At 47.0% G+C, this 15,710-nt stretch overlaps 8 protein-coding genes across 9 annotated transcripts; 2 read left to right on the top strand and 6 right to left on the bottom strand.

Annotated features, from left to right (window-relative positions):
- Nucleotides 1–32: 32 nt before the first annotated feature.
- On the bottom strand, nucleotides 33–3,268 carry Sec3 (exocyst complex component Sec3). The gene is made up of 6 exons (XM_002046671.4): nucleotides 2,474–3,268; nucleotides 2,178–2,405; nucleotides 1,668–2,117; nucleotides 1,108–1,610; nucleotides 539–1,046; nucleotides 33–473 (listed from the first exon to the last, which is right to left on the bottom strand). Exons 1-6 carry the CDS (start codon nucleotides 3,146–3,148, stop codon nucleotides 126–128), a joined length of 2,712 nt encoding a protein of 903 aa, XP_002046707.1. The 5' UTR covers nucleotides 3,149–3,268; the 3' UTR covers nucleotides 33–125.
- A 10-nt stretch (nucleotides 3,269–3,278) lies between these two features.
- COX7B (Cytochrome c oxidase subunit 7B) lies at nucleotides 3,279–4,047 on the top strand. The gene is made up of 4 exons (XM_002046670.4): nucleotides 3,279–3,385; nucleotides 3,459–3,509; nucleotides 3,648–3,820; nucleotides 3,891–4,047. The coding sequence occupies exons 2-4, from the start codon at nucleotides 3,464–3,466 to the stop codon at nucleotides 3,945–3,947; spliced, it is 276 nt and encodes a 91-aa protein (XP_002046706.1). The 5' UTR covers nucleotides 3,279–3,385; nucleotides 3,459–3,463; the 3' UTR covers nucleotides 3,948–4,047.
- On the bottom strand, nucleotides 4,038–4,919 carry Polr3G (RNA polymerase III subunit G). Its single transcript, XM_002046669.4, has 3 exons — nucleotides 4,675–4,919; nucleotides 4,494–4,622; nucleotides 4,038–4,435 (listed from the first exon to the last, which is right to left on the bottom strand). Exons 1-3 carry the CDS (start codon nucleotides 4,822–4,824, stop codon nucleotides 4,067–4,069), a joined length of 648 nt encoding a protein of 215 aa, XP_002046705.1. The 5' UTR covers nucleotides 4,825–4,919; the 3' UTR covers nucleotides 4,038–4,066.
- A 57-nt stretch (nucleotides 4,920–4,976) lies between these two features.
- Nucleotides 4,977–6,399, bottom strand: Gorab (Golgin, RAB6 interacting). 2 transcript variants are annotated; one of them, XM_002046668.4, is made up of 3 exons: nucleotides 6,237–6,398; nucleotides 5,406–6,111; nucleotides 4,977–5,343 (listed from the first exon to the last, which is right to left on the bottom strand). In XM_002046668.4, the coding sequence occupies exons 1-3, from the start codon at nucleotides 6,322–6,324 to the stop codon at nucleotides 5,139–5,141; spliced, it is 999 nt and encodes a 332-aa protein (XP_002046704.1). In that variant the 5' UTR covers nucleotides 6,325–6,398; the 3' UTR covers nucleotides 4,977–5,138. The 2 variants fall into 2 exon arrangements, with proteins under 2 accessions (XP_002046704.1, XP_070064461.1); XM_070208360.1 differs by having other exon boundaries at nucleotides 5,193–5,336; nucleotides 6,237–6,399.
- A 95-nt stretch (nucleotides 6,400–6,494) lies between these two features.
- Coq4 (Coenzyme Q4) lies at nucleotides 6,495–11,385 on the bottom strand. The gene is made up of 5 exons (XM_002046667.4): nucleotides 11,255–11,385; nucleotides 7,549–7,768; nucleotides 7,290–7,494; nucleotides 6,750–6,973; nucleotides 6,495–6,666 (listed from the first exon to the last, which is right to left on the bottom strand). Exons 2-5 carry the CDS (start codon nucleotides 7,764–7,766, stop codon nucleotides 6,516–6,518), a joined length of 798 nt encoding a protein of 265 aa, XP_002046703.1. The 5' UTR covers nucleotides 7,767–7,768; nucleotides 11,255–11,385; the 3' UTR covers nucleotides 6,495–6,515.
- frc (fringe connection) lies at nucleotides 8,964–10,958 on the bottom strand. The gene has a single exon (XM_002046666.4). It carries the CDS (start codon nucleotides 10,633–10,635, stop codon nucleotides 9,487–9,489), a length of 1,149 nt encoding a protein of 382 aa, XP_002046702.1. The 5' UTR covers nucleotides 10,636–10,958; the 3' UTR covers nucleotides 8,964–9,486.
- Nucleotides 11,386–11,493: 108 nt separating the features above from the next.
- LOC6622258 (protein bangles and beads) lies at nucleotides 11,494–15,568 on the top strand. The gene is made up of 6 exons (XM_002046664.4): nucleotides 11,494–11,688; nucleotides 11,744–11,888; nucleotides 11,943–12,005; nucleotides 13,911–13,970; nucleotides 14,078–15,078; nucleotides 15,146–15,568. The coding sequence occupies exons 1-6, from the start codon at nucleotides 11,494–11,496 to the stop codon at nucleotides 15,440–15,442; spliced, it is 1,761 nt and encodes a 586-aa protein (XP_002046700.1). The 3' UTR covers nucleotides 15,443–15,568.
- On the bottom strand, nucleotides 12,054–13,915 carry LOC6622376 (uncharacterized). The gene has a single exon (XM_002046665.4). The coding sequence runs from the start codon at nucleotides 13,848–13,850 to the stop codon at nucleotides 12,150–12,152; it is 1,701 nt and encodes a 566-aa protein (XP_002046701.1). The 5' UTR covers nucleotides 13,851–13,915; the 3' UTR covers nucleotides 12,054–12,149.
- Nucleotides 15,569–15,710: the final 142 nt, after the last annotated feature.

The raw sequence follows: 15,710 nt of genomic DNA, 5'->3' as shown, positions 1-15,710 counted from the left end.
CACTCTCTCGCACAGCTTTGAAGAGTCAGCTGTTTAATTATGTGCGCGTATATTTTTGACTTAAAAAAAACACATCGCTTTAAATACTATTGCACTTAAAAGTAAAACTTCCGAGCAGCGCGCGCTCAGTGGGAGCGCGCAATGTCGGAGAAGAAGGCGAGTATGTCCTGTATGTTGAACTCCAGATTGATCATGGCGCCCGCATAGCATTTCTGTATGCGCTCCTCGAGATAATTGTACTGGGCTATGAACTCCTCCTGCATGGCATGCCAGACCACCTGCAGCAGATTCTCCTCCTCGCACAGATGCTTGTCCACCTTTTTGTAGAGGTTTTCTAGGCCCTTTTTCACCTCGCGCGCCGGATACTGGCTGATCACCTTGCGCAACTCCTGCTTGGAGAAAGCCATTTGGTAGCTTATTTCGGTCTCCTTGACGCCCTGCGCCACTTTTTGCTGCACGCCTTCAAAGAATTGCTAGAATGGACATAGAAGCAGTTAGTAGGAACACTATTGAAGTATCCACTGCGACAACCACTTACGTTTAGCTTCTCCAGCGGCCTGCCGAAGTACTGCGTCACATATGCCTTGAGTGCATCGTTGTAGCGTAGTTTGGCCTCCTTCTTGAGCGCATCCAGGCCGGGCACCTTGAGCTGCGCCAGCAGAGCGTACATATGATGGTAGTTTTCCATGCGCACCACCTGCGATGGCGTCTTTGGATGCTCCTGCGAGTGTATGCTGATGCCTTCGAATATGGCATTGACCAGCTGCAGGTACCATTTCTCCATATCGGTGCGGCGATCCGACTTGCGGAATATCCCTTCCGCCGTCTGTGCAAAGTTCTCAAAGTTCTCCACATACGGCAAAATGGCTTTTGAACGCTTGGGAAGCTTAGCCTCCTTTATGGACTGCAGCTGCTGCTGCATGAAGCGATCAAAGTTGCGCTTGACCTGCACCAAGGCCGAGGCAAAGGTCATGCTGAGAAAGGAATGTGTGTCCTGGGCGGACATAACATGCTGCGTCAGACGCACCAGCACATAGAGAGAATAGCTAGGAAAAGAGGGTCGATTAGTTGTATGCAGGCAATATATATATAATATTTGTGGCTTACAAGCTATCCACACGCTCGAAGCTCTGAATGAAGCTAACCAGCTCGGGCTCCAGACAGCCAAAGAGTCCCATCATTAGCTTGCGCACATCCTCATTGATTTGGCGATCAATGCGCTTTTGTGGGACTCCGCCAGCGTCTGTGCTCGCGCTGGTGGGTGAGGCAGTTGAGGCGTTAAACGACTGCGACATTTCCATGCCCTTGTCCTTCTCCATGTCCAGCGTCGTTTGTGTATTCTTCGTTGTGGGACTTATCACATCCATTTGAAAGAAGTTGATGCAGAACAACTGTTCCTGCAAGGCAATCGGTTCCAGCTCGGCTAGCACCTTCTCCAGCAGCGCATCGAAACGCACACGATCGGCACTATCCACACCGGGTCCCCATTGATCGCGATTAATGCCCAGCGTGCCATAGGGAATTGTAGAGACGGCAGACTTTCGCGACGAGGTGGACATGTCCAGATCTTCACGCGAGTTTCGCAGCTTGTCGGACACCTGCATCTTGGCCTGAAACGTGAAGATATTTTAAGATCATGTTTTTCGGGATTGAGGTTGAATAGCTACCAGGTTAAAGAAGTTCCTGACATCGCGATCATAGATCTTGCTCAGCGATGCCGTGTAAACACGCATCAGGCCGTCGTAGGTCTTACGATCCATAGCCTTTGACCAGTGCATCAGCTCCGTGTACGGCGTTAGCTCGCGGTGCACGTTGGAGTGATTGGGCAGCGTCAGTTCGGTGCTGGTGACCGGCATGTCGCCAATTTCGTTGCCCAGATGTATGAAGAGGTTGTTCATAAAGCGGCTGACAGTGGCCGAAAACTTTTGTTTCCACTTTTCGAAACGCTTGCGCTGATCCTGCACGGCTTCCAGGCGTAGCAGCGCAGGATCAATGTCGCTGTTCATGGCCTGCTGCAGACACTGCGCTGCCGCAATGGCTGCCTTGCGTCCGGCTGCGGTTTTCAAATCGGGCTCATCTAACGCCTGCTGTTGGCTGTGCGGCAAGTCCAGTTGGCTCTGAAAAGCAACAGGAATTCAGTTTAACACGTAACCTGGGTATATACTTTTCGCACATACAATAACTTTGTTGAGCTCTTTCATTAATTTGATATTGTTGTTGTTGGCAATTTCGATCATGGCATTCTTGCCGCCTATTTTCTCCATGGTCTCCTTGACATGGCCCAGTATGTCCTCATAGGAATCCAGGCGCGTTTCAAACTTATCCGCCTCGGTTATAGCATTGTCTATGTGCTCCATCATTTTGAGCACCTTTTGCTCCGAGGCCAGCACACTTTGCATATTGGCCTGCAGATAAATAAAAAATAAGGATTAGCCTCGATTGGAGGTGGGTTGCTTGCTAGAGCTAGACTTACGCCATCCAAATCATGCAGCTCTTTGGACAGTTGTTCAATGAATTGCTCCGCATCCTTAATGGCAAAATCGCACTCCGAGAACAGTTTGCCGAGCTCGTTGGCCTCCTTATCGGTAAGCGCAGTAAACTCTTGCGCCTCCTCCTCGTCCTCCTCATCATCCGTATTTGCTGGCTTTTGAGTGGCATTTGCGGCTCCCGCACGTCCCGCAGCTATCTTCTCTGGCGACTTCTCAGACAGCCAAGCGCTGGGCACATTGCGGAACTCTGCTCGCGGTCCACGCACAAACTTCTGTATCTGCCTGTTGAGCACAGCGAGAAAGTTCTGCCGCTCGTGCAAATTGAGAGCGTACCACTTGTATAGCTTTTCCAATTGGATGTCGAACTCGTGCGTTTCGAACTGCTCGTTGCGGCCATCGATCCACTTAATCTCGTCCAGCTGCCAGCTGCGCTTGCGTTTGTACTCACTGTCCCGCTGCTCGTACTGCTTGACCAGGCAGAGCGTGACCACCGGCACTGGGGGCGCTGTCGTCAGCACACAAAGGTAGCAGGCCCGCTTGTCTTTCTTTTTAAATGTCTTCGTCACCGTCACCACGGAGAGCAGGCGTTCGCCGCTGCCGTTGAAGAGCTCCTTTTGCAGTATGTGCTTGATGTTGGCCAAGGTGCCAATGGTTAGCATGGCTACGGAATGTTGGCAGCGGCTCGTTTGCAATTATTTATTACAGTAATATAATTGTTTCCAAATTGAAGAACGCCTCCGCCAAAAACAGCTGTTCAATGAGCCACCACCGCTAATGCGGCTAACTTCACGCGAGCTAATAATTGCGTGTAGCCAACTTAGCGCGGCTTCACTATTGCTCAGTATTTTTATGCTATTCGAACACGGTTACACTGGCCGATACATAAGTAGCTATTGGTGAGTAGTTTTTACGCGAAGAAAATATCGAAATTATAAAAACATATTTTGCACATTTTCGGCAACATTTTAGCAATCATGTTGGTTAAACACATCGTCAAGCAGGGTCTGCTGTTCAAAAATGGTGAGTGCAATTACTTGACACTTAGTTTGAGCTACATTTGCTAACCTTAAAACTTACATAATGTGATCAATGCACCGCCCCTGCGTCGTCATGTCCACTTGTATTTATTGACTTCAAATTTGTGATCCCTTTCGGCAGCTGGTGCCATGTCGCGTGCCGCCTACCACGGCGGTGGCGACCACAAGCACTCCACCATGAATGACCTCCCCATACCAGCTGGTGACTGGCAGGAGCAGCAGAGCCGCAACAACACCAAATACAATGCCACCCTCTTGGCTGGTGTTTTGGTGCTGGCTGGCACCATTGGCTTCGTAAGTGGCAACATCATCGCATCCGCATCAGCTCTGGGAATGCTTAATAATAATGCATGGATTTTTATAGGTAAAATCTTCGGGCCTGATACATTTCAACTACAGCGCTCCCAGCAGCTTCGATTAGATTGTGGGCAAACAATCTGTTCACGTACATTGCAAATAATTATGTGTTAAATAAGCGTAAAGTGGAAGAATAGTAAATCACAAACTCAAACACTGTTTAACGGACTGTTTATTTGTTGTTTAATATACGGGACCATCGTCCATGTTGTCATCCTCCTCGTTGTAGGCTTCACCATTGTCAAAGTAATCGTTGGCATAGTCGTTCTCCTCGTCCATTTCATCGTCCAGCGCTGCTTCCGGATCTTCGGGCTCATCGTCATGCTCCGAGTCGCTCTCCTGCTTAATCTCGTCATTTTCGTTCTCCCCGCTGCTTTTCAGTTCCTTCTGCTCCAGCTGTTTCAGTCTGTCCTCAATGTTTGTCTTCTTGGCTAACAGTTTGGGTCTTGGCTCTGCTGCCCGTCGCTTTCGACTCGATGTGTTGAGCTCCCGCGGCATTGCCTTGTAGTTGAACTCGGGTAACGCCTTATGTTTCATGCGCTCCAAAGCTTTCTGCAAGGTTTTAGTTACGGCTAATACCGGAATAATGCCTGAATCTATGGGCACCTACCTCGCGCCAGTCCTTGACACTTGTGTTTAGTTTCTCCTGGCTGGCTGAGATGATATAGTAGGGCGAGTCGCGCATGCGATTCAAAAAGTCTTCCTTCCAGAGCAGCTGATAGTTCTGCGATGCTGTTGTCTGAACGATGATGTATATTAATGAGAATCTAATTTATGAAATCTTTGCTTACCTCTAAGGAAATTGGTTTGTTGAGCAAAGGTGGAAACGTCGGAGGCGGCGCCGATTGGACTTGTGGCATATCTTTGCCCACACAGCCCAGCGCTTGCATCTGCTCAGCGGTGAGCGAGCCTGTTTTGCCACCACGCCCACGTCCAGCCATTCTTTATGTTTCGCTGTTTATTTTCAATTATAATGATTGTTTATGTTTTAAACCTCGCACACGTTTATTTTGCTAACTGAGCGCCAGCTGGTTTACCAGGGCTGCAGCGTTTGCGTTTGGCGTTGCCAGTTTGTTCAAAAATAACAAGCAAAAACATTTTGAACTACATTTAATTATTGAAATTTGCACTTTCTGCTTAAAACTAAAAAAACTTAATATATATATTTCTAAACATGCACACGCTAATATCAATGTAAATATATCTATCTAAACAAGCTTTGTTCTGTGCAAAGATTCGTAAAAATTCGCTATATTCAATTATTATCTGGAGCTGGCTCGTCATCAGTTGGCGCCAGGCCCACCTTTTGCATCAATTCCGTCAGCTTCTGCGCCTTGCGATCCTCATTGTGAGCTATAACCGTGCACAGATGTTCCGTAAGCAGCTCCTTCTTCTCGGACGCATTGTGCAGATCCATTTTTGCCTTCAGAAATTGAGCCTCAATTCTTATATACTGTTTTCTGCCAAAAAGCAGCACATTAGCCATAAATATTTCACAGAATTAAGCACATTAAGAACTTACTCCACATTTGCAAAGTGAATGCAAGCATTGTCAATCTGTTTGCGCAGCAGAGCAACATCCACGGCAAGATCGCTTTCCAGCTTGGAGAGTTCGTGGCGTATCTCTTCGATTTTGCGCGATTCCGCTGCAGTTTTTTGCGTATGCTGCTCGATGGCCTGGTAGAGCAGTTGTTTCTTTTGCTTGTTCTGCTCCTGGATCAGTTTGCGATGCTGCTCGAAGTCCTTGAGCGAAATGCCCTTGAAGGGCGAGTCCGTGCTGAGCCTGTCGTCCGTTGAATCTTTGGTGCTGGGCAGTATGCTGGCATCATCGTCCGTGCTGCTTACCTTCAGAATTGAGCTGTCATCCGTCTGCTCGCTGTCGCCAGCTGCCGCATACGTGGCAGATGCCGCGGCGGGCGTTGATTTCCCGTTTGTCGACAACGTTTTCACAGAGCCACAGTAAAGCGCCTCGACCAGTGAGTCAGACAGGCCGCGCTCCAAGTTGAGAGATTCTTCTTCGTTTTTGTCGCCATCGCTTGGCGTGGGAGTGGGCGCTGCTTTTGGTTCCGCTTCTGTGGGCGTGGTTGTTCTCGATTTGGCCTTGACTGCGGCAACTTGTTGAGGCTTCTGCTGCGCTAGCTGCTGGTGCTTTCGCAATTGATCCGCCTGCCGGAAGATCTTATCCGGCATCCGCTTGATACCGGGCTGGTTTATGAGCGCTTTCTTTGCTATAAATATGCATGCATGTATGTATAATAACATTTGTTTTGTTTAGCACACACACGTACACACACACACACACACACACACACACACAAGCTTGGCAATATCTTTAATAAGATTCGAAATTTACCTGCTTCGATGTTAAGTCTATTGCCCTGTTTCGCTCCTGTTATTTTTAGTATCTCGTCGTGGCTAAAGCCATTAAATTTCTCAGCCATATTGTAAATATAATAAATAATTATCCATTAGCGCCTCGCATCTACACATCAGCAAACCAAACACGGCAAACAGCGTTGCCAGACCGTTTTCGCGGACGATCGCTGTTTATCGATAGACGGCGATCGACTGCGCTCGATATGCCCGCTCAACCAAACGAAAAACAATCGAATTTAAAACAAGAAAACAAACTTTATTGCAAGGGTTTAATGCCCAATTCGCAGCGTAACTCATGAATATTTTGCTCCCAACGCTGCTCCCAATAGATGGGCATCAGTGGCCTCATACCCTTGCCATTTTCAATGGCCCACGGCAAATAGCGTTTCAAGTACTCTCGCCGCTGCCTGAAAACAGATAAGAATTCAATTGTATTGTACTTTTCAATTAACCCTAGAATGTCAGGTGAAACGGTAATAAGTTACTCTACCTGGGTCGCAATCGTACAGCTCCAAACACGGCGGCGCCGTAGCACATTGGCAGACCGGTATTCAAGGCCTCCACCCATTTGACCGCCACTTCGCACAGCATGTTTGTCGGCATGTCGAGTGCTGCGTGCACCAAATCATGGCATTCACGATATCGCGTCATTATATAGGCCAGCTTTGGATCTTCGAGAAAACGAACCTCCATGCGCGAATCAGGCGTCACTTTCTGTGTGGTAAAAAAAAAATTCTTAAAATTGAAATCTCCAAGAAACCTTGCATGAAATCATGAAAATCGCATAGAGAGGCGAGAGTGTAAAATCGAGAGAGTGTAAAAGAGAGAAGAATGTTTAACTTTATTACTTAAACAGTTAAATTGAGCGTTGCGAATTATTCGCACTCAAAGCTAACCACATATAAATATTAATTAGTGTCTAGCTTGTTTTTAAAGGCACACAGGCAGACAGACTTATATTGGGTCGAAGAGACCTTCTTCCGTCTCATTAACATAAATTTTGTGTAATCGCTAACAAGTGTCAACTTACGTTATCTTTGAGAAACTTGGCGTAGGTGGCACCAAATGTGTTCGGCGGCAGCGCCTCCAAGCGTTTAAAGTCAATGGTTTTGGTGTTGATGCGTGGCTTATCCTTCAGGATGCGTCGCCCCTCCTCGGTTGCCTGCATGCTGTCCAGAATATTCCAGAGCGCAGACTCGCCCGTTGTCTCGCCCAGGCAGGCAATCATGTCGTGCCTAAAAAATGTCTATACCAAGTGCTTCTGCTGCAGCGTAAATATTTCTGCTCACCTGTGCGGATCCAGCAATGAGGCAATGGACGAGCCGGCGCCCAGGAGCAGCTTCTGAAATGGTGTAATCTCTATGCGCTGCTTCAGGTAGTCACGCTCAAAGGCGTCCAGCTCCTCCGGCGGCGTTGATGGTGCCTCCACAGAGGCCACATAGCTGCGTCTGCTGGCCAGGCCGAGGGTCAAGCCTCGCCGCCAGCTTTGCCAGCTGCGCTGCATCATTTCTGTTGGTTAAACATGGTTAAATGACGTTAAACGTTAACAATAGAAGCCGCCAGCAAGTGTACACATCGTTGACCTCATCAGCTGCGGCGCTGACTAATTATGTATGTGTGACTTGGCTCCTAAGCGCGACCCTGAAGACTCAGTCGGTAGTTTAAGCCACGCTTGTACGTGGCTCCAATAATAGCCCCTCCGCCCAGCGCCCCTCGGGCCAGAGATTCAAGTAAACAATTTGTCTATAGCGAGTCGAGAGATTCGTAAGTAAATATTGCCGCCCCACAACGGTTAAGGCTAAAGACTGAAGCAAATCTGGCAACCGGTTTTCCATACTTTTATATTTCTTAACTTTTTTTGTTTATAAGCACAATTGAACCTTCAAAATGCGCTGAACCCGGGCGGCCGGCTGCCGTTTCTGTTCCTATTAACTTTTATTTCATATTATTCTTGATGAGCAATTGAGACAATGAACACGTGAACATTTTCTAAGATTGCCCAATACAGAAAATACATAATTATAAAGAAATTTAAACAAACATTCACAGTTTAGTTATATTTGGACAAGATAAGAACTGCTGCATGGGAAAGATAAGCGCGTAATAGCTGAAGCTGAAAACTATTTGGAGTGTATACAAATGGGTTTATTTTTTATTTATTTTTATCAGCCCCAGTCTAAATTGTGGGGAACTTGAGTTTCCGTTTCATCTGTTCAAACTACAGACCGCATTGGACTAGATTGTTTTTTAAGCAGAAGCAATAAAAGAATTCACAAACAAAATATACTTTGTATATGTGACTGTTTGAATGATTGATTGATTGACTGCCCGATAATCAGAGCTAACTTTATGACAATAATTACTTTTTGTGATATTGGGAAATTCCAACTATAGATGGAAAAAATCCCAGTTTAAATGTGCGAATACACGATCCGAAAAAAAGGTTTACAAATTCTCGATTATTTGTTACAATTTCGATTGAAATACTATCATTAACATTTGGCTGGGTGTTTATTTAAATTGACAATTGTTTAAAAATTCTAGTTGTCAATCCAATTTAGATCTAAATGAAAGAAAGTCGGATAACAGCAAAGAAGCTTATGACAAATTGAAGACATGTTTTTGAAAGCGAAAAGAATAACTGGTAGCAAACATGAAAGTTGTCATATTTGGCTTATATCTGTTCCAATTAGACACAAAACAGTTAACATACACAATTTTAATGAGCATATGCACTTACATGCGTCTCAGATCTTATCTCGGGGTCTGTTTCTTATCTTATCTTCAATTTACACACGCAAAATTGAACACTTTGGCTACGTTTGTGGATGTATTATTATACGTATATTTATATATTTAATTAACTATTATGTGGAGGTTTTCGTCTGTGTTTTCTTTAAACTTATGACACTTTGATGCTGACACACACACAATAATATAATTGTGTGCGAGTGTGCGTGTGTGTGTGTGTGTGTGTGTGGCTGAGCAATTGCGTATATAAATTTACAAAGACATTTAAATTACATAAGTGCTTAAATATAAGTATTTCTTTTTAAATACATAACTACATATGTACAGTTCAGAGTTGACAGTTAACAATGTGCTTCATTTTGTGTTGGTCTCAAGTCGAATTCGCGATACTCTTTCTCTATGGGTACATAAAACATTTATGGCTTTGGCAGCAGTGCAAGCGACGCGGGCTCCTTCCCTTTCCAACTCTCCAGAGACTAGACGTTCTCTCCCCGAGAGCTAGGCAAATTTGCCTGCTTGTCGGGCGCCTGTTTCCGCCGGAAGGTGACGTACGTGTAGAGCAGGCTGGCCAGCACGCTGATGTTGATGCCAATGCAGTTCAGCCAGGAGAAGACATAGTCTCCGCCAATGAACATGCCCAAATAGGTGACGCATATGTTCTTGAGACACCCGACAATTGTGGTGGTCAACGCCGAATTGAACTGGGTGCAGAGTATTGTGCTGTAGGATAAGATGAAGCCCATTACGCAGCTAAGCAGAAACTGTACCACAAATGCTGGATCATTCCAGCTGCCAAAGTCCATGGCCTTTTGGAGATCGCCCGTCACATAGTTGAGCAGCAGGGCGGGCACAAACATGAACAGCGAATTGTAGAACATCAGGCCGTATTTGCCAATCTCGGAGGTGTCCAGTTTCTTCTTCACGAACACGCCATTCGAGGCGGTTAGCGCGTTGGTGATCATCACGTACGTATAGCCCTGCATATTGAAGGACAGATCATCGGAGGCGGCTATCAAGGCGCCGCCAATCATGGCATAGACGCTGATCTGCACCGCTGTCGTGGGCCGCACGCCCAAGATTTTAAGCTCCAGCAACATGGTCATCAGTATTGAGAAGCGTCGCAGCGCAGCGAACATGGGCAGGCTGAGCGCCTTGGTGCCGCCCAGGCCAAAGATCATGTTGAAGCCAAAGATCAGCGGCAGCGGAAAGATCTTGGCGAACGTATTGCGCTGCAGTGACGGATACGTGACCAGTTTGAGTCGTTTGCCGGCGCCCAGCACCACAATGCTGGCCGTCAGCTGGCCCAGGCTGAGGAATAGGAACGATGGGAAGTGGTATGAGGTCAGTACCGTCTTGTTTACCACGGTTATCATAAAGGAGGAGATGCCATAGAAAACGGCGCTGCCAACTTTCTTCACAAAGAGTGCAGCATCTGCCTCCTCTTTTTCCCTCTCCCGCTCTCTGTGACTGGTACGCAGCTCCTTGGAGCCGACACTGGAGGCATTCAACAGGGCGCCATTGGACTTGCCGTTGTTGTCGTTGTCGCTGTCGTCGCTGTTGTTGCTGGCATCGAGCAGCGGCGTTAGATCTAGCGTTGTGCTGTTGCTACCACGCGGAATGCTCATTCTAATTGCTTTGTGCTGTGATTTTTTTTTCCCCGTTCGTCAAACGTCAAAATATGCATGTAATGGGCGGGGTAGGGGGAGGCAGCTTTGTACGTTTGCACTGACTGTGTTTTATAAGTGCTTTTTATCGGTATTCATGCTTAGCATCGTATTACATATTGGAGTTTTTTTTTATTGGTTAAACACTTTAGTAAAGCACACACATTGTTGTAGTTTTGTATCGGTATTATTGTTTTTGCGGTGTCCGCTTAATAAAACGAAAAACTATTTTTACCGACGCGCTCTCACGTCGTGCTCTCTCGCCTAGCAAATGAACATATGGCCAGCGATGTGACCAAACTTAGCAAAGTTAATAAATACCAATAAACATACAAATGGCGAAAACCCAGTTAAATACTACATGTGGCCATAAATAAATAATGTAATAAATGTTTTCAAATGGCAAATATCTTACGAAATGGCCAAATAGCACTGTTCTCGCAGTCAAAATGTTACTACCAAAGCACGCGTTTAAGGCAATTCGAGTAACATTGTCATTGGCAATATGTTACGAACGGCATGCCGGTTACGTTTTATTATTACAACTCGACACTTTACAACAAAGCCTTTTGCTACTTACTTGCGGTCACTTGATTATAATTTACACACGACTTGATTTGTACACAACACAATCCAAAACACAATTTGCTAAAGTTGTAATCTCAGCTGTAGCCACAGCAGTGTAGCAACAGCGTCAATTTAGCCCACGAGAGTGGCAACTCTGGCCAAGCAGCTGTTTTTGGTTTTTTCGGAGTTTTTTACAAAAGTCAACAAAAAGTTGATTTGCTCTAATTTTATATTGAATTGCAATTAATCGACATGAGTAGCTCGAAAAAACGTATTAAAAGCGATCAAATACCCAAGCCAATAACCATAAAGAAGGAGAAATCTGAGGAAGATCGCACACTTCAACCCATTTCCCATTACATCGATGACCGCCTCGAGCTGGTCAAACAAATCTTTGGCACACTGAAGCCAAAGACGATTATGAATCTGGCGCCAGAGTTTCTTAAGGTAGAATGACAAAAAAACAAAATTGAGAGCAATTATGAAGCGCAATCCCTTGCAGGAAACCAGCTTGGATGAAATCGAGGAACTCTGCCTAAACGAGCTGCTTTGCATATCTACCAAACGTCTAAAGTCGATTATTGCAGACACGCGCTGTCCCACCGACACGGAAAGCTCAGAGGACTCGGACGTGGAGCACAAGGATGGTAAGCAAAGCCTCCATTCTTACTTCACATGTACTCACAACGATGGCATTGCAGAACACATCTCGCTGGAGGAGATTTCATCGGATAGCGATATTGGTGGCAATGAGTCACGTCGAGGTAAGTCCATCCACTCATACTACACGCCACCACAATCCCGGTTAGGAATATCATTTAAAACTTCATTATATACATTTAATTTTGATGTATCATAAGAAATGTTATCTCTACAACTGCACGTCATGAATTAATCTGCACACGGACTCATGTGCCATATTTGAATTTCTCGCAATTGAACACCGGTGCCACGTAAAAGGCGCGTAAGATGCATACATCTTCGCCGACGCCTAATACAATATTTTCATCGTCCTCTTTGCCCACCTCCAAGGTGACAACAAAATCGCCCACCTCCAGGCAGCCCTTGCGACGCATATAATCCACCCCAAACTCAATGGGGCTATAGTTGCACTCATTGAGATCGGGCGTATATAAAACGGGATGCGTATTGCGTCTCAAATGCAGCGCACGGGCCAAATCAAATTTGCATTTAATTGTCTGTTCATCGTCATCACTGTTGAGCGGCATCATCATATAGACCGGGCAATAGATTTCCGAGCGCGCCAGCGCAACACTCGCATTCTCACACTTGGTGAACACAAATATGGCCTGGCACTCGATCGTGGCAATTGTTCGAATGATAAAGTTAACAATCGTCTGGTAGGAGGTCAGTATACTCTTGACCTGTTGCTGCGTCTGGACCACACCCACGCGATAGTCACGAATGGGCATAAGCTTTTTCACAATCAGGGGATACTTGTTGCACCACGGACTCTTCTGCATGTGTATGGTGTCGATTTTCCAGAGGAACTCGTGCAGCTCGAAACGCTTGAAGTCGTTGCAACGCTCCAGCGGTACAGTGCCAATGACGGGCTTTTTCTGGCAATGCGCAATGGGCAGGGCATCCTCCATGATGTAATTGTACACGCAGCAGTTCACATTGAACATGTCCGGTATCCAGATATAGTCCAACAGCTTGATAATGCCAAGCAGATCCAGCATATTGTTGCGCACATACTCAAAGTCAATGCAGCCAATGAGCTTCATATCAAAGTCCGACATAATGGCCGTGCGGACAGCGCGCAGAAACGACTTGCAGCGAATCTTGGGCAGCACCACAAAGTTGGCCTTAAGCGCTGTGGCCGTTTGCAGGTCGGACAAGAATAGATCTGGGTACACTTCCGGTTGCAGGGCATGACACTGACGCGGCAGCTCAATGAAATCGTACGAGGTCAGCAGGCCCGCATCGATGATCAGAACAGCCAGCGCCTCGTTCAGCGTCTTGACCACACGGCAGCGCACCTCGCGTCCAATTAGCAGCACATCATTCAGCCGTATTGAGCTGAGGTAGGCACGTAGATTGATGACGTAGACAATCTCACGGAAGCCAGCGTAGCGATAGGCTGGATTTGTGGTTAGCGTGACCACAGAGCCGCGTGCCAGCATTGTGGTGCAGTTGTTCCGCAAGCGACCCACACGACAACAATCGCCATTTATCTCTACGGCCAGGCCCGTGGCTGTCCTCAGTTCGCGCTCATCCGCATGTGCGGCTATGGCGATGTTAAGCGTATCCAGTATGGTGGCCAGTTCCTCTGGCTTAAAGGCCACCATGTCCACGTGGAATGTGTAGGTGCCGTGCTCCAGCATGCGCCGCAGCTCATCGTGTGTCGTCTCCATGACCACTTTGGCCAGCAGACCAATGTGATAGTAGCGACGCCTCCTACGCTTACGGGCATGCTTCTCGTGCGCGTCGCAAGCAGCCTTAAATTCGCGTAGTCTTTGCTCCAAGTCCTTTTGCCCATTGAGACGTACCGTAAACTTTTCGGGATCTACTTCACCTTCGGGCTGTTGTTCTCCCTCTTCCGTGTTCGTCAAGCTCACATTGTCTACTTCATCCGTCGCAGCCATGGCGTGCAGTCAATTTGAATTATAACTGAATGCTTTTGCTTAATTTGAAAATTTTTACAGCTAAGAAATTGCGGAAATCAAGCGCTAAAAGAGCCGATAAAACCAATGAAAATAAGGAACGTAAGTTGAAAAAAATACAAAGCAAATACTGAATGGAAGCAACTGCCTACTATAACTGAAGCTATATACTTAAACCTTTCTATGTCTCTGTAAACTCCATAAACCAGCGGATGGACAAATCAGTGTTCTGGAGCTGCTCGAGCTGCAGGCGCGTGCGCGTGCTATTCGCTCCCAGCTGGCCATGGAACCCATTACAAAGATCGAAGTGAAGTCGGATGACGATGAGCAGATGTCAAAGAAGCTGCCAGATAAGGAGCGGCGCAGTCACAAGAGCTCTAGTGCGAGCAAGCGAAAGTCCAGCGAGTTAGCCAACAAGGAGCAGCCGCAGGTACAAACAAATGGCAGCAGTTCAAAACAAGCCGCAGCTCCACCGAAGAAGATCAAGCTAAAGCGCAACTATCGCACCTCCACCAAGTCGCCGGAGAAGGAGGATAATCCAAAGCCCGCGCCCGACCCCGTCCAGGAACAGCACAATTCGCGTTCGGCCTCGCCGGATGTGATACCCATACCAGCGGAGCCGGAAACACTGCTCATAAGTGACAGCACCGATGATGAAGGCAAACAGCCGGACAAGCAGCAAACGGAGGCAACAGGAACGGCAGCTGAGACGCAACCGGCGCCTGCAGCGAACCCACAACCAGCCCCAGCTGAGGAAAGCGAGCCCGAAGAGGGAGAGGTGAGGGAGGAAAGCGAAAATGAAACTGAAACTCAGCCCGCAGCCAAGGTCGAGCAGGACCAGGAGCCGGCAGTAGCATCGGAAGCTGACAAAGAAGTATCAGTGGCAACTGATGCGGCTTCAATCGAAAAAGCAGCCCCAGCTGAAGAAGTGCCGGCAGCCACTGTGGAGTCCAATGAGGCAGTGACTGAGTCAGAGCGGCCGCTGAGCACGTCCGTTGTAGATGATGAGGATCAGAACGACGATATCATTTCCATAGGCGGAGATCTGGAGCTGATTGAAGAGCTGGCCAAAGTGGAAGATGAACCAGCTGTTAAGGTCAAGAGCGAGGCACCCGAAAAGCTAGTCGAGCCGGATGAGGAGGACAACGACGTCATATCGCTAAACACCAGCGACGATGATCACGAGAAACTACAGGAAGCCAATTCGGAGGTAATAGCCAGAAGCCAATAAATATATATCGCATCTTAAACTAAAAGCATTTAAAATTCGTGAACAGTCCTGGCGCACACGCTATCTGAAGAGCTCCAAGGTTAGCCAGGTGCTGGCTGCCTCGAGGCTGGGCAAACGCGTGCGTGATAAAATCAAGAAATCGAATCGCGACCAAAAGCGCAACGACACCAAGGAAGCCGGCGATGAGAAATCCTCACAGCAGCAGCAGCAGCAGCAGCAGCAGCAGCAGCAACTACAACAACAGTTCACGTCCAAGCATGAGGATGGTTCCATGGAGCAATACCAGGAGCTCTTACAGCACCGACAGCGCAAAAGTTCCAACGGCAGCAAGGGCGACAAATAAACGACTCGCAGCGATTTGTTATTGAAAAGTCGCTTAGTCGAATGTTGCCGGCAGGCAAAATTATATAGCATATAAAAAATAAACTCACATAAAATAGGTACCAAGCGAACGCACAGAAAATTTGAATATTTCGTGTTAAGCGCATATTTGATTTTCCTCATGTATACCCTGTAAACAAAAATTGTCAAAGTGGACATGATAGCTGTGCGCTCGTCGTACAAGAAATGCTTAATCTAATGTCCGCTATAGGGTATGCTATATGCTATCA

The sequence above is a fragment of the Drosophila virilis genome, chromosome 3, assembly GCF_030788295.1.
Source record: "Drosophila virilis strain 15010-1051.87 chromosome 3, Dvir_AGI_RSII-ME, whole genome shotgun sequence".
Classification (NCBI taxonomy): Eukaryota; Metazoa; Arthropoda; class Insecta; order Diptera; family Drosophilidae; genus Drosophila; species Drosophila virilis.
This window is presented reverse-complemented; position numbering and strand designations above follow the sequence as displayed.

Bases quoted from the DNA above. Each gene is read 5' to 3' on its own strand.
- Coq4 (XM_002046667.4), bottom strand. From the start codon at position 7,766: ATGATGCAGCGCAGCTGGCAAAGCTGGCGGCGAGGCTTGACCCTCGGC. The intron at 7,495-7,548 runs GTGAGCAGAAAT...GACATTTTTTAG, and splicing joins TCATTGCTGGATCCGCACAG to GCACGACATGATTGCCTGCC. The intron at 6,974-7,289 runs GTAAGTTGACAC...TTTACCACACAG, and splicing joins CCAAGTTTCTCAAAGATAAC to AAAGTGACGCCTGATTCGCG.
- Gorab (XM_002046668.4), bottom strand. From the start codon at position 6,324: ATGGCTGAGAAATTTAATGGCTTTAGCCACGACGAGATACTAAAAATA. The intron at 6,112-6,236 runs GTAAATTTCGAA...GCATATTTATAG, and splicing joins TAGACTTAACATCGAAGCAG to CAAAGAAAGCGCTCATAAAC. The intron at 5,344-5,405 runs GTAAGTTCTTAA...GCTTTTTGGCAG, and splicing joins ATTCACTTTGCAAATGTGGA to AAAACAGTATATAAGAATTG.
- Polr3G (XM_002046669.4), bottom strand. From the start codon at position 4,824: ATGGCTGGACGTGGGCGTGGTGGCAAAACAGGCTCGCTCACCGCTGAG. The intron at 4,623-4,674 runs GTAAGCAAAGAT...ATCATCGTTCAG, and splicing joins ACAAACCAATTTCCTTAGAG to ACAACAGCATCGCAGAACTA. The intron at 4,436-4,493 runs GTAGGTGCCCAT...AAAACCTTGCAG, and splicing joins GTGTCAAGGACTGGCGCGAG to AAAGCTTTGGAGCGCATGAA.
- Sec3 (XM_002046671.4), bottom strand. From the start codon at position 3,148: ATGCTAACCATTGGCACCTTGGCCAACATCAAGCACATACTGCAAAAG. The intron at 1,047-1,107 runs GTAAGCCACAAA...CTCTTTTCCTAG, and splicing joins TTCGAGCGTGTGGATAGCTT to CTATTCTCTCTATGTGCTGG. The intron at 474-538 runs GTAAGTGGTTGT...TGTCCATTCTAG, and splicing joins GGCCGCTGGAGAAGCTAAAC to CAATTCTTTGAAGGCGTGCA.
- frc (XM_002046666.4), bottom strand. From the start codon at position 10,635: ATGAGCATTCCGCGTGGTAGCAACAGCACAACGCTAGATCTAACGCCG.
- LOC6622258 (XM_002046664.4), top strand. From the start codon at position 11,494: ATGAGTAGCTCGAAAAAACGTATTAAAAGCGATCAAATACCCAAGCCA. The intron at 11,889-11,942 runs GTAAGCAAAGCC...ATGGCATTGCAG, and splicing joins GGACGTGGAGCACAAGGATG to AACACATCTCGCTGGAGGAG. The intron at 12,006-13,910 runs GTAAGTCCATCC...AAATTTTTACAG, and splicing joins TGGCAATGAGTCACGTCGAG to CTAAGAAATTGCGGAAATCA.
- LOC6622376 (XM_002046665.4), bottom strand. From the start codon at position 13,850: ATGGCTGCGACGGATGAAGTAGACAATGTGAGCTTGACGAACACGGAA.
- COX7B (XM_002046670.4), top strand. From the start codon at position 3,464: ATGTTGGTTAAACACATCGTCAAGCAGGGTCTGCTGTTCAAAAATG. The intron at 3,510-3,647 runs GTGAGTGCAATT...CCCTTTCGGCAG, and splicing joins GGGTCTGCTGTTCAAAAATG to CTGGTGCCATGTCGCGTGCC. The intron at 3,821-3,890 runs GTAAGTGGCAAC...GGATTTTTATAG, and splicing joins TGGCTGGCACCATTGGCTTC to GTAAAATCTTCGGGCCTGAT.